The sequence below is a fragment of the Glycine soja genome, chromosome 20 (genome assembly GCF_004193775.1).
Source record: "Glycine soja cultivar W05 chromosome 20, ASM419377v2, whole genome shotgun sequence".
NCBI lineage: Eukaryota > Viridiplantae > Streptophyta > Magnoliopsida > Fabales > Fabaceae > Glycine > Glycine soja.
The window spans coordinates 34528110-34542393 of NC_041021.1; the positions used below are offsets into that span (position 1 = coordinate 34528110).

Here is a 14284-nt window from a genome sequence, read left to right on the forward strand (position 1 = left end):
TTTCTAATATGTTTGAACTTCTGTTAGCACCTTTCTTAGACATGTTGGTCTGCTTACCCTTAATGCAATCCACACAAGTCTTAAAGTCATCAAAATCTAGAGTATTGAGTACCCCATCTTTCACTAGCCTTTCAATCCTCTCAATGGAGATATATCCTAATCTTTGGTTCCATAACATAGAGGAATTCTCATTAATATTACACCTTTTAATGTCAGTTTGAACATGCATTGAACTATAAGTGGCATAATTTTACAAACCAAGAAGATAAAGACTATCAGACAAGATACCATTCCCAACACATTCAAAATTATAAAATAACTCAAATGATGTGTCTTTAAAATTAAAGGAACACCCAAAAGGTACGAGTCTAGAAACAGAAATCAAGTTTCAAGAAAAACTTGGTACATAAAAGGTCCTCTCTAATTTCAAAATAAAGCCACTACTTAAACTTAAAATGCAAGTTCCAATAGCCTCCACAGGTGAGCCTAGCTTATTGCCTGATAAAATGCTTTGCTCACTTCCCACTAGTTTCCTTAGATTTTGCATACCCTGTAAAGAATTTGCAATATGGATCGTAAATCCAGAATCAATCCACCATGTATTAATATTAACACTAACCATATTAGATTCATAACATACTAATAAGATTGATTTATCTTTCTTCTCAAGCCATTTCTAGAATCTAGAGCAATTCTTCTTCATGTGTCCCTTCTTCTTACAAAAGAAACACTTTGTCACCGCTTGAGGTGGTATTTTATCATTCCCCTTCTAATTAGCTTGAGACTAGCTGTTTTTTTCTTCCCACAAGTCTTTGTTAGCAATCCACTCTCATCCATCTCCATTACAAGCCTTTCTTTTTCCTAAACACATATGGTCATTAATTCATTGATAGACCATTTGTCCTTATGTGTGTTGTAGAAAATCTTAAACGGCCCATATTCCTGCAGAAGGGTGTTCAAAATGAAGTGCACCAGGAAGGACTCAGACATATCAATTTCCAATTTTTTAAGTTGATCTGAAATATCTCGCATTTGTATTATGTACTCACGCACACCTTTCACACTGGTAAGCCGAAGAGAGGAGAACTTCATGATAAGAGTGCTTGCTAAAGCCTTATCTGAAGTGATGAACTGGTCATCAATGGCCTTAAGCAAGTCTCAGACCTTTTCATGTTGGTCGACATAACCACATATCCCAAGCGAGATTTTGGTCTTAATGAACATCATGCTGAGCCAGTTGGATCACTCTCACCGCTCATATAGCGCAACATCAGCTAAGCTACTTTTTTCAGTGATTGCAGGTGATTCGTCTTTCCTTATAGCATAGTCTATGTCCATCCACCACAATTGCAGAAGAATTATCTCCTTCCATATCTTATAGTTATCTCCTTTGAGTTCGAGAACATCACATTGGATATCAGAAAAACTAACCGTTTGAGAAGCTACAAAATCCAAAGGCTTATGTCAAAATTTGAGGCAAATTAATCTTAATTGTATGTTTTACCAATGTAAACATACCATAAAATTAAATCTTGTGACATAAAAATTGCTTGTGGGCTAAATTTTTAATTCAATAAGGAACAATTAAACTTTATGATAGAATAATCAAATTACATACTCAAATTCATGCTTTACGGGAACAACATGAAAATAATTTAATTTTTTATCGCAAATATTCACTTTATGATAAAATTGAAAAATTATACATACCTCATGATCCCTGTTGGTAAACCATGAAAAATGATATATCATTTTATCCTAATTAATTATACAAATATAATAAAAATTCTTGTGGGATAAAATTCATTATATAAAGTACAATTAATCACAATATTATGTCTAATTCCTTATATGATCTTTAAACAACTTAATATATAATTTTAATCGAATTATAGATGTTCTGGCTAATCTATAATTAATCAAAATTATAAAGATCACTTAGACATAAAAGTTAATCATATGAAAATAAATCATATTATGCATTTTAAGATCACGATATAATACAATGATAAATAAAATTCTCATATATAATTTCATAATTGAAACATAATATTATGCATTTGATTTTATATATATATATATATATATATATATATGCATAAAATAAATTTTTTTCAGAATATATTTATGCATAAAATAAATCAAAACTCCATAAATGGTAAAGATAAACAAAATAAGGATATAAGATATGAAAAAGAAATATATATCAAAAAATATTCAACGTGGCTTGCGCATATTATAGTATATGTGATACCAAATGTTACATTTAGTAGCAATTACCACTCATTAGTGGTCATTACCATCCAATATTACATGGCCTTCTATCTATAGTAATTATTCATGTCTCATTCTCTATTTTTTTTTTCAGTTTTCTCTTGTGAACTTCATCTCATTGTATTCTTCATTTTTGTTTTCTGTTTTCTCTTGCTCTTACTTTTCAGTGTTCTATTGTCTTGAATCGCTGAGGTCTTTTTCTTTGGCCATCTATCTCCCAAAAATCCAAATCCATTCACTTTTTTCTCTCTATCTTGTTGGTTAGTCACGACATCCTTTGTTACTATTTACTGGTATGTTTGCATAGGAGCTAAGACCTATAACTGTTTATGGTTAATTATGAAATAGCACCATTTATATGTATTTGGTGTGAATTATATAAGCTGTATAAAAAAATTTCAAAATTAGCAATCGTCCTACAATAACATTTTTGGGGTTAGTCGCTCCATGCAACTATCCTGGATTGACTACTATAACTGAATTACTGAAGAATTCTTTTTTCAAGTAGTATATATCTAATATCCATGGTTAGTTAGAATTACATATTATTTCAGAACTTGTGCATGTTCTCTGGCCCCTTGGTTTTTTAAAATGTCAACTTGAGTTGGAACAAACCCTTTTCCCAGCTACATCGGATATTGTTGTAGTTGATGAAAGAGCTGTAGTTTATGCTAAAGCATCGGTTACGAATGACCCAATCTATCTATGGTAACCACCCTTACTTTTAGTAGATGGAGATGCGCACCTAGGAAAGACGGATGAAAGAGAACCTGCCCTAAGAGATTGGCATAGGCCTGTGGGCCCGCTGTGGTAGAAGGCCTTTGTTGGCCTGTCGATCTATCCTGATTAACTTACTGACGCTATTTCTGACTAGAGAGAGGGCTTAGATCGGAGAGGAGCAACTATTTTATTTTTAACATAAAGCAGTGATGAATGGGACGGAGCTGCTACAATCAATAGCTTCAGCTGCTTTATGTATTAGAGCAGAGGTGGTAGTTAGCAGCAGGAATAGGACCAACAACTAGGGTTGTTCATAGAGCAGTTGTCTTTCCGTCTCAAGCAGAGAAAACATCTAAAGAATCTTTATCTATGGCTCTACCAGGGAATCCTAGTTAGTTATAGGGTTCTGAACCAGAGCAGAGATAGGAAAAAGCATATCCTATGTATACTGAACCTGAGCTTGCTTACCATAGGACTGCTATTGGATAGGTTTACGTTTTTTCTCCAACTCGCTTATTATAGTGGGAAGCTCGGCTGGTAAGGGATTCTATTAGGATAGGACTCCAACTGTAAGAACTGGCCTTAGTACTGCAGCAATTGGAAAGAGAACTGAAAAGACCTTCGACCATTTCATTTGGTAACACGTTTAGCTCGTTATGAAACGTATTGTTAGAACTAGAAGTGTTCTTAGTCCAGGTAAGAGTCCAATGCTAGATTAATAATGTAAAATATGAGATATCCTAAGGTATTTAATTGCTTGTTTGATAGAATAAAGAGGAAAGAAGTCTGTTTCCTATTGATAGTGGCACTTTCAGAGGCTGGTGGGGAACTCCCATATGGATGGCTAAGAATAATTCATATATAGGCTATAGGCTTGAAAAGAGTGCTAGCTTTCGTTAGGCCTTTCTTTTCCTAAAGATAGGATCCCATCTTCCCTAATTCTGAGCAAGAACATCTTATTCAATTCAACAAGTGCTACCCACTAATCTAATCTAATCTCAGTCGAATGCTCCTTAAGTTTAAGGGGTAAGTCCTCAACGAAAAGCCATAACTCTTAACCGTTCGGATCCCATATACGCATGGGCTACTTCACTCCTTTCTTTATTTCATGTTTTCTCGAGAAAATTAGTTGCAAATAGATTTTTGCCCATAAACGGACATTCAAATCGATCAACTCGCTAAAACCCTGTATTTTTTATTGCAAGTCAATTTTTTCCTATAGACGAACATTGAAATCGATACAGTTTCATTTTCCCGGGAATTTTGCTTTCAAATGGGAAAGATTGGCTGAATTCCTATCCCAAGAGTGGATTCTGATTCAGTAGTTTTCTTCAGGTTGGGTCGGCTTGAGCTTGAGACAGATATGGTTATTCTGGGTCAGTGCTAATGGGAACTACATATCAAAGAGACCGAGTTCCATTTAGTTCCAAAGACTGGTAGGGATAGGGATCAATTCAATCGACCTACTTCCCCTTACTATAAATATAAATAGTAAAACTACTCTGTCCCATAGTGAGAGTGGAGTTCCAAGCGACTATTTTCTGCCCAAGTTTCTTTCCTTTTGTGAAAGCATATGACATAGTTAAAGAAAAAGAAGAGAATGCAAGCGGAACTTCATTCGTAAGCGGTGTTGGAGGACTAGCAATTGAATCAGCTGTTGATGCAATAAAAGTTGTGATCCTAGGAGCTGCACATGATGGGGAATAGCCGGTGCATCGATATTCTGTAAGTGTTCCATAAACCGGAGGATTTCCGCTTTGAGATCTCAAAGGAGCTCATCTGAAGCCCCTCCCAGGCCAAGTTCCCCCACTGAAAAAGCTAGAGAAAGGTTGCCCAACCCCGACTTCCCTAGGCCCTTCGTTCAACTCGCCTTTTGGCGACTACACTTCCTACCAAAAATAATAGATAGAAATATTGCAAATAGAGCCATTGCAACACCCATCAAGGGAGTAGTTCCCCACCCCGGAGCTACTTTACCATATTCTGAATTTAATGGTTTCAATAAATCACCTACAACAATTCATCTTGGACCAGATCTAGAATTATCCTCAACGGTTTGCGTAGCCATAAATACTATTTTTTATTCATTGAGATATGTTTACTTTGTATATCATTCCGCTGTAAATATAAGAATCTTATCTTATAGATCTATTGTGGTCTTGAAACTTTATAATTCTAATAATGGAAACAAAACCCTAATTGTCATCTCTATCAGTTAGTTAGCTAGCCGCTCTTTCCCTAGTCTTAGCTAGTCTCATTTTCCTTCGGCTTCTTGTAAGGCTCACTTCACTTCTCTTGAAAGACAAGACAGGGAAGAGGTTACTATGTAGCTAACGGGAGAGGTATGAAGATCTCAACCTTAGGGAGAGGTTAGAATACGCTCTCCCTCATAGCCCAAGGAAGGGCAGTAGCTTGATTACTTGACTGCCAGTTCCAATGTCACCTCGTTCTTTCTATCTTCCTTCCGTTACCTTGTTCTTCTTGCCATTGGGGCTTCAACCTTTCCATCATTTCCTGCGATCGAGCTAGCTTAACATCCATCCTTATTAATTAAAGCATGATGTTGTTATTCTGCTCGGCACATTTCTTCGAGATTTTCCCTTGGTCAAGTAAAGGACCAGGTGAGCTGAAGGCGAGCGGGGGGACGTAAAGTGCTCTATAAGCACAATAAGGCGGGGAACTCATCACATATATAATCTAGTTGTTGTTCGTACCATCATGCTATGGTCGAATGGACTCGTAAGGACGAACTGAAATACCCCATCATAGCACTCTAAGGTCCCGCGAGGAACTATTGAAGCTTCCAACTTTCCACCTATATGGATTGTTTGAGCGTAAATAGACATGATCTTCGTTCGGTACGCGTCCAGTCCAGTCTCTCTAAGCCCTGAAACCGTAACTATGGCTATGTTCTGAGATCCGTCTTTTCTGCTGTTCAAAGATCTCTCTAATTCCTTTTCTTTCGAAGTGGCATTGCCCAAAGTCGAATCAAAGGCTTGACAGGGTCTTCTTAGCCCAGGCTAACTAGAATAGTTAGTAGCTTATAGGATCCCAAAGCAATAACCACAGATGGTGGAGCATTCGTCTTTTTAACCAGTTTTCCAAAACCAAGATATCCTGCCTATCCCGAAAAATGGACTCCCTAAAAAAAAAGTAACTTCGTAGCAAGAGTGGTTTTGACTAAGCATATGACGAAGGCTCGGCCGAAGCTAGAGCTAAGTGGCTTTTTCAGGGTAAGTATGGAAAGCATAGGTCGACTTATGAACATTGATTGGATTGGTTAATTTACTTAAAAATCCGAAAGGGCAGCCTATAGACATCATTTTGAGGGAAATTAACATTGAGATGATGAAAAATATAGACCGGTGTGTCACTGGTCTTTCGTTCGTAGTGGGATAAACTAACCTAAATAGTCAAGTGAAGGAGACCCACATGCCCACTTCTCCTTCCTCGCCCTATTTCTGGGACGAGCCTCATTATTATTTGAGGATACCCCCGCTCAAATAAAAACTACAACCCCCGAAAGACTAAGAGGAAGAATCTTAAACCCACATATCCTTTTTTACATCATAGCATAGAAAGCAGTACCATTGATCCCATATTAATCGTAATGTGTCAAAGCTCAAATTGTCATGTCTTCCTTAAATGAGGTTTCACTAGTACCATGCCCCACGTTGTTGGACGATTGATCTCGGCACTTGGAAAAGATGATGTTTTCAAATTAGTGTTTTATCAATATACTTTCCGTGGGTCCATTATATGGAAGAAATGGAGGTCATAAAGTTCCTTTTTCAACAACAGGAATTCTTACCTGCAAAAATGTCATCAGTTGTCTTGTGAAGTATCCATCACCTATAGCTTTTCAAGAAGCATCCGCAATGATGGGGAAAAAAAAAGGTATTTTTGAAGGGTAATATTAGATATACAAATACATGAAAATTCACATTGCCAATGAAAAAGCATCAAAAGATAACATTAGAAATTGAAACCTGTAAACTACCGAAATTTTTGAAAGAATTGTTTGGAACTACAGACGATGGTTAAGCTGCAAGTAGTGTGATTTCATTATGCATTAGAGGCTAAGTAATGAGACAGGAGGGAAAGAATGGAGAGTGTAATTGGACGGAGAGTTAGTTGGTGAAAGGTTGAATAACATAAAGGGTATATATGGATGGAAAGAAAGAAAATAGAGAGAAAAGAAAGCACCAATATGAATATATTGTTCTTTGTTTGATTTAAGAGAAAGAGAAAAGAAAGAAAAAAGTTGACTTGTAGATAAAAAAATAATTTTTCATGTTCTCTTATTTTCTTTTTAATTCAAATTTTAAAAAAGAAATTGTCTGTCATTTTCTTTCTTTCAATCCAAACGGAGGGAAGTGTATGGAAAAAAGGATATTGAGAAAAAATAGATAAAACTCAGCACATTACTCTTTCGTAAGGGGAAAACCTTTCGAGAATAGTCTCCTTGATTCTGTAACAACGGTGGCAACTTTTTCGTTCTTGTTTTCTTTCTTGACAGATTATTCTATCATGCATGTGAAATTAAAAAAAAATCACATTGTATGACAGTTTATTTTTAACCATGGGATGTGTTACACTTTTAATATTTAAGCGTATCTAACGACTCGGGTTAGTTTCATACCATTTATTTTCGCATGGTAGAATTCGTCTTCTTTCTCTCTGAACCTGTCATCATTCTTTTTGCATTTGAGTTTTTATCGATAAACAAGAGGTATGTCAAAGTCTGATTAGGAACATGCATGTACAAGTCAGATGTTCCAAACTAGGGTATCCAATGACTCAAAGATGCAAGATATCTTGGAGAGAGTTTTAAATTTTTAATTTTTGACTTAAATATATTATTTTAGTCCTTGTATATAAAGTGTAACATACACTTTTAAAAAATTATCCTTTTAAAATTATTTTTTAGAAGTCCTCTTGATGGAGGATGTGAAATGGATGATTTTGTGTGTGTGTATTGTGAAATGGATTACGATAATTAATAATGAGGTGTTAATGATCTTTACCACAAAAGCCTTATTCCTCATTGACCAATCAAAAAGAAAATTTACTCGAGCAAAGAAATTCAAATCCCATACTTGTTATTTTGTTGAGTTGAGCATGTGAAATACAAATCTCATACGTATTCTGCAAATATTATTTCCTTGTTTGTGAATATGAAAATTTTACAAGAAAAATTTCAACCACAAAATTTATTTGTAGTTGTAAACATGGGGCAATCATACTATTTTAAGAGTGAAACCTTCACTTATTTTAATCTCTTTATCGCAAGCATCAATTACTTTAGTTCTTGAATTTGCAAATAGTGATTTACTTTAATTCATTTTTTGTATAAAACAGCAGTAAAAATAAAATAGAAAAGAAAACTAAAATAAAGGACTCTTCAATTAAGAAAATATTTTTTTTTAAATCAAATTTTAAAGTGACCGAGTCTTAGAATATCAAGAATTAAAATAGAAGACTACTCAACACTTTATATTTCAGGTCCAGAAGGAATAATTGCTCAAAGAAGGTGCCAATTATCTTTGTTCAAATTTCTGTTTATAACTTGGTTTGTACAAAGGTAGCGGAACATTGATTATGTATCAATTATTCTGAGGTTGATTAACTTCAATTCATTTCAAACACTACTGTGATTGGTGTAGCTCAAAAAAGAAAGAAAAAGAAAAATCAAGCGACTGAAGTAATAGATAGTATTAATTTTGCCAGTTGCCACCTCATAGAGGCAAGTGCAGTGCAGAATTAGTTATAAATTAGCGAACTTTCTGTCTTTCTTTTGCTGCTTCTGACCATTCAGAAAGCAATCGATGTGCATTCCTTCTATTGTAGACACTATAATCTTGGTCGTATTATAGTGTGTGTTAGTTGAGTGAAAATCATTACATCTGGAGAGTGAAGACGGGAACAATCCCGAGAGAAAGTTATTATAATTTAGCTTTTATCATGTTCATTGTTCAAGAAGCCAATCCTCAATGAACTCGCAGTTAAAATGATTACTATATGCTCATCAACATTCAACATAATTGTGTTAGCGTTTGATATTCACTTAATCTTAGCTTGCTTACTTCAGGGATAAGGCTCTCTTCACTCTAGTCCAAGGAATAGTAGTCCCCTAATTATGATAGAAATTCAATAGAGAATCTAATTATGCGGATAACTAGTCACAAATGATTTTTTTAGCAGTATTTTCTCACTTAACATAAACCATTAAACCTTATAGTGGGTACTATTATACAAAGGGGATTTGCAATTTTTTTAAAGTACGAATTTGTTTTTTTTTAATCCTCCAATTCACCACGGGGAAGAGACCCTTAACTAATTTCAAGTTTACCCAAAAGATAGATAAAATTTAACTAAGAATTATTTTTTCCAAGAATTAAACTCGAAAAATATTCATACAATTTAATCTTAATTTCAATACATTAATTACTTGTATAAAATTACTTAGATATTTTTTAAGTAGGGATTTGCATCTTCGGTTTAACTTTTTAATTTAAGAAAAAATATAAATTTATTAAATATTAATTTAATATATAAGCAAAAAATCATAAATGCCCGGTTATTCATTTAAATATAAACTACACTAAAACAAAATGAAATTGCAAATACTATTTAGGCTATAATTATATGTTTTTCATCATATTTTAAATTTTTGCTATATAATTAAAATTAATTTAAAATTATATTAGTGTTACTTTTTATCTTAACTATGTACAAAAATAACAAATTGTTAGCACTCAATACCTGTCGACATAATAGTAGTAATTATATGCTTCTAGTTATCCCAAAAGAAATCATGGAAACCATTTTTGTCTCCCACTCCAACTTGCCAAAAGATGGGTTAACTCTATGCTCTATTACAATATTTCACAGTAAAAGTACATTAAATTATTTCAAGATTACAGTCTTTTTTTCTTAATCAAATGTTTTTTCCCTTAAAATGGAAAAGAGAATTATTTTCTTGAAGCAATTTACTACCATATTTGCAATTAAAATGCATTCAAATGACTCGCATTTTCCATCTAAAGATATGTTTCGGTATCTTTGTAATCTAATACTTCAATTGATTTAAAATATAATTGTCATTTACATTTTTTTATAGAAATTAAAAAGTATTATATATTCTCTATTTTAAATAAATATCATGCGTATTTTTTATTATATTATAATATGTTCAATCTTACTTGGCATATTCTTGATAACTACTGCTCTACACAAACAAACTATCTTTGGCTAAAAGCCAGAAACCACGAATTGTAAAGAGTCCAATAAGTAGGTTGATTAGAGGAAGCTTTGTGAATGATATATTTGTGATTGCTGAACTCACCATTAACGACTTTTGAGTCTATAAGTTTATCATATATTCTTATCTTCCAAAAGTATACAAAACAAACTATGATCCTCAATTTCAGTGCATTTTAAATGTTTTTTTATTCAATGTTGATTTTCAATAATGTTTATGCAATTCTTGTTGGGTTATAAGTACGAGTTAAAGTCTCACATCGAATAGAAATGAAAAAATTTTGGGTGAAACACTTATAAGTGAAGAGAAGATCGATAAATCTGAGTGTTAAGGTTTTGTGTTAAAATTTGGGGTCAGGGCTCGAGAGGGAGACTACTATGGGAAAGAGACTCACACTTGTTGGGTTGGTTGGTACTACAGGTGCATCACTCGAATCTTCCCAACAATTCTATCTTTTGTATTTTATTAATATTTATTAAATTGATTCTATATATGTGTGTAAGATAATATGTCTTCACAAACTCATGCAATAATTTGATATAAATTAAATTTTTGAAGTAATAATTATTTAAAACAGAACTATAAATAAGAAAACAAGATTATTCCTTCTTATTGATTATAGCTTTGGACAAAAGTCAGATTCTGCTTTTTCCAGTACGAGCAGGGTGGCCTAGTCTTGAAAACTTTGTAATGCTTAAGCAATTGGCGCATAATTTAATGGAGAACGCGAAAAGGTGTTTTTAGAGAAATACTTAAGGGGAAAAAAATTAGTATTTTAGCATTTCAACTTTATTTATTTCAGTTTAGTTCTTTAATATTTTTATTTCATTTACTGTGTATATAGGTTTGGGTACCCTTTTGTCCTCATATTAATATATATTACCTTTTGCTGATTTTATATATATATATATATATATATATATATATATATATATATATATATATATATATATATATATATATATATTTCATTTTAAAATTTATAACTTTTTAATTTATGTATTTTGTTAAATTATTGATTTTAGTAACAATAAAACTATCATAATTGGTTAAAAAATGTTATAATTATGTCTTCATAAACCCCTACTGTTGTCAATTGACAAAAAAGAAAATTCAAATCAAAACAAAAGATTAAAATGAAAAAAAAAACTAAACAGGAAAAAATAAAACTAAAAGATCCATACAGTCAGCTTAAATCAAATTAAAACTATTATACTATAAGCATAGAATTATTTAATATTTTTAAATAATGAAAATATTTAATAATGTTTATTTGCGTCAACAATGAATGTTAATTGTGTACCCAATAATTAAATCCTCCATGATAAGTAGCAGTGGAGATAAAATCACAAGTAGAACGATGAAAGAATTATATAATTAATAATATGTGGATAATTAAAAAAAACCAGGGAAATTGACATTAGAGGGGGGAGCCCTGAAAATTAGTAACACCAATTGCTTAGTCCAATCATCTTTGAGTAGAGACTAACACATACGTGGGCTTATTGTTTATGAGGTAACAGAATCTAGCATTTGAGTAAATGGTAGGGTCATTAGCATGTTTTGTTAGCACACGCAATTCATAGTCCATTTAAAGCATCTTTCACCAACTTCACTAGCCCACCCCATCATAAGGGGAAAAATGGTAAAAATAACTCAAAGGTCAAAAACTACATTTAATTACTAATTTAAAAATCTCACCGTTTTATTTTCAAGTCTTTAATGTCCCCATCTTGTTGACAAATCACACAATATGTGCTTAAACACATTTTGTCTTGTATGGTGATTAAAAAAAAACGTTTTTCTTATTAATACTATCAGATTTGAGGGCTGAGATCAAAGAAATAAAAGCAAAAAAGTAGTAATTAAAAGTGATTGAAAATAATTTAAATAACATTGGTATACTTTTAATGTAATAAATGTTTGTAATTTTAATAACTTCAGCATGTTTATCTCCTTAACCTTGATCTTTAAAACTGACGCTATCAAATTGGTGAAAGAAATAATTGCATTAATTATGAAATATCTACTTAATTAAACAAAAATATACTCGTAATCACTTCGCCTCAGTGACAGGACAGCATTTTATATCGAAGCCAAAGGAGGAAAGACATTAAATTCATCAAACAACTTATTATTCCAATTGATTGGATCTCTCTGGTATTACCTCCATTTCAAGGTAGTTGTGTTAGAGTATTATGATTGAAATAAGATTTGCTTTTATACAATTCAACTTTATAATAAATATCTTTAGTTACGGGAATTATATTTGAAATTTATAATGAATGATTTAAATCATGACATAAAATTATTTAAAAAATAAATAAATAAATTATACATTAAGAAAGGTAGACAATTAAAACCATCCAATGACAAATATTTACATCATGATTCAACATCAACATCCCAAATATCCTCATAAAAAAATAGAAGCTTCCCATTCCCACATAAGTAGTGCTTATCTTTTTTAAGAAAATAAAATAAAAAGGGGCTAATATTTCGAGGCATACAATACTACAAGCAGGAGCAGCCATTCTTTGTGTCACTGTCGGATTTCTCGTGATTGTCATTCACTCCTATAATTAATAGCCACCAACCTAACGAACAAAAAGTACTTTAGAATTCAGCAAAATTTAAAAAAAAAAAAAAAAAAAAGTTGTAGTAACTTGTAATAAATAAATAAACAAATCCCCTAATCCACTTGGAGGAACCATGATCCTTCAATTTCATGACTATGAGTCACTCCCACTGTACACATAACACAATGTACCCCTTCTACGTGAAGTCAATATTATATTTTCCTTTCCCTCAAGCAACAAGCCAATGACAAAAATACCCCCAGCCACGTAATTCACCTCAACCCAAACCACAAGGGCAATACCGTCAATATAACAATTAAAACCTCTCGTCACGTGACTTCAAACCTACGACGCTTGCGGTAACGGAAACGACGTCGTTACGGCGACGCTGCTGTGATCCTTGCAACTCAGTGCCTTCAGTATTCTCCACGACACCTTCCCGTGGCTGCGATTCACGGCCATCTTTCCGCCGGAATCCGCCGTGAGAAACATCGTGCTGGACGGATTTCGGCGAACCTGCCGGTTCTTCATGTCGCTGAGCTCCATCTCCGGCGGAATCTTCATCGTCCCGAACATCAGAGAGTACCAGCGCGGCTTCGTCGCCTTCTTCACCGCTGCCTCCGGCGGCACGACGCTTCTGCTGGAAGAATTCCGATCAACCTCCGGCGCCGCAGACTCTCGCAACCTGCTATAATCCAAGCTCTTGCTGTTCCTCATCATGAGGTGGCGAGAACCGGTGAACGTGCTCACACTGTTCGATCGCGTCACGGAGGAGAGAGACTCCGATCTCCGGCGGCGCGCGGGAGATTTCTCCTCTTCAGCGGCGATGAGGTTTTTCAGCGGCTGTTCGGCCTTGAAAGGAACGAGTTTGCCGCAGAAAATGATGTCGTCGGCGGGGCACATGTCGGAGCTGCTGCTGCTGCTGAAGCCGTTGAAAATCTCGCCGGCGTGATCGGGTAACGAGGACGGTCGGAGAATTTTCTTAAACGACATGTCGTCCAAGCTTGGAGTTCTGGAATTGCGGTTAAGTGGAAGGTCGCAGAGCGAGAGTGCCTCCTCTCGTTCTTCTTCTTCTTCTTCTTGGGATTCCATGTCATCGGAGTCTTTCATTATGTGTGTTTGCTCTTCTTCCATAGTTTAAGAATAATTATGGGAATGAATTGTTTTTTAAAGGGGAGAAGAGACAATGGTTGTATATGTGTGTGTGTGTGTTTTTTTTTTGTGTGATGAAAATGAAATGGAGGTGGGCAGCAAATGGTGTGAATCAATTTGTAACACATACTAACTTTATAAGGAAAACTTAGATTATTTGATTGGTTTAATTGTTAATTTAATCTCTAAATTATTTTTAAACTCAATTTGATTCTTACGTTTTAAAAAAATATATATCAATTTAATTATTTTAAAAGATTTAATTTGTTTCTCTCAATTTTTTTAAATACATCAA

The 14284-nt window shown here is 33.8% G+C and overlaps 1 protein-coding gene across 1 annotated transcript; it reads right to left on the reverse strand.

Annotated features, from left to right (window-relative positions):
* Positions 1-13182: 13182 nt before the first annotated feature.
* Positions 13183-13971, reverse strand: LOC114402031. The gene has a single exon (XM_028364579.1). The coding sequence runs from the start codon at positions 13969-13971 to the stop codon at positions 13183-13185; it is 789 nt and encodes a 262-aa protein (XP_028220380.1).
* Positions 13972-14284: the final 313 nt, after the last annotated feature.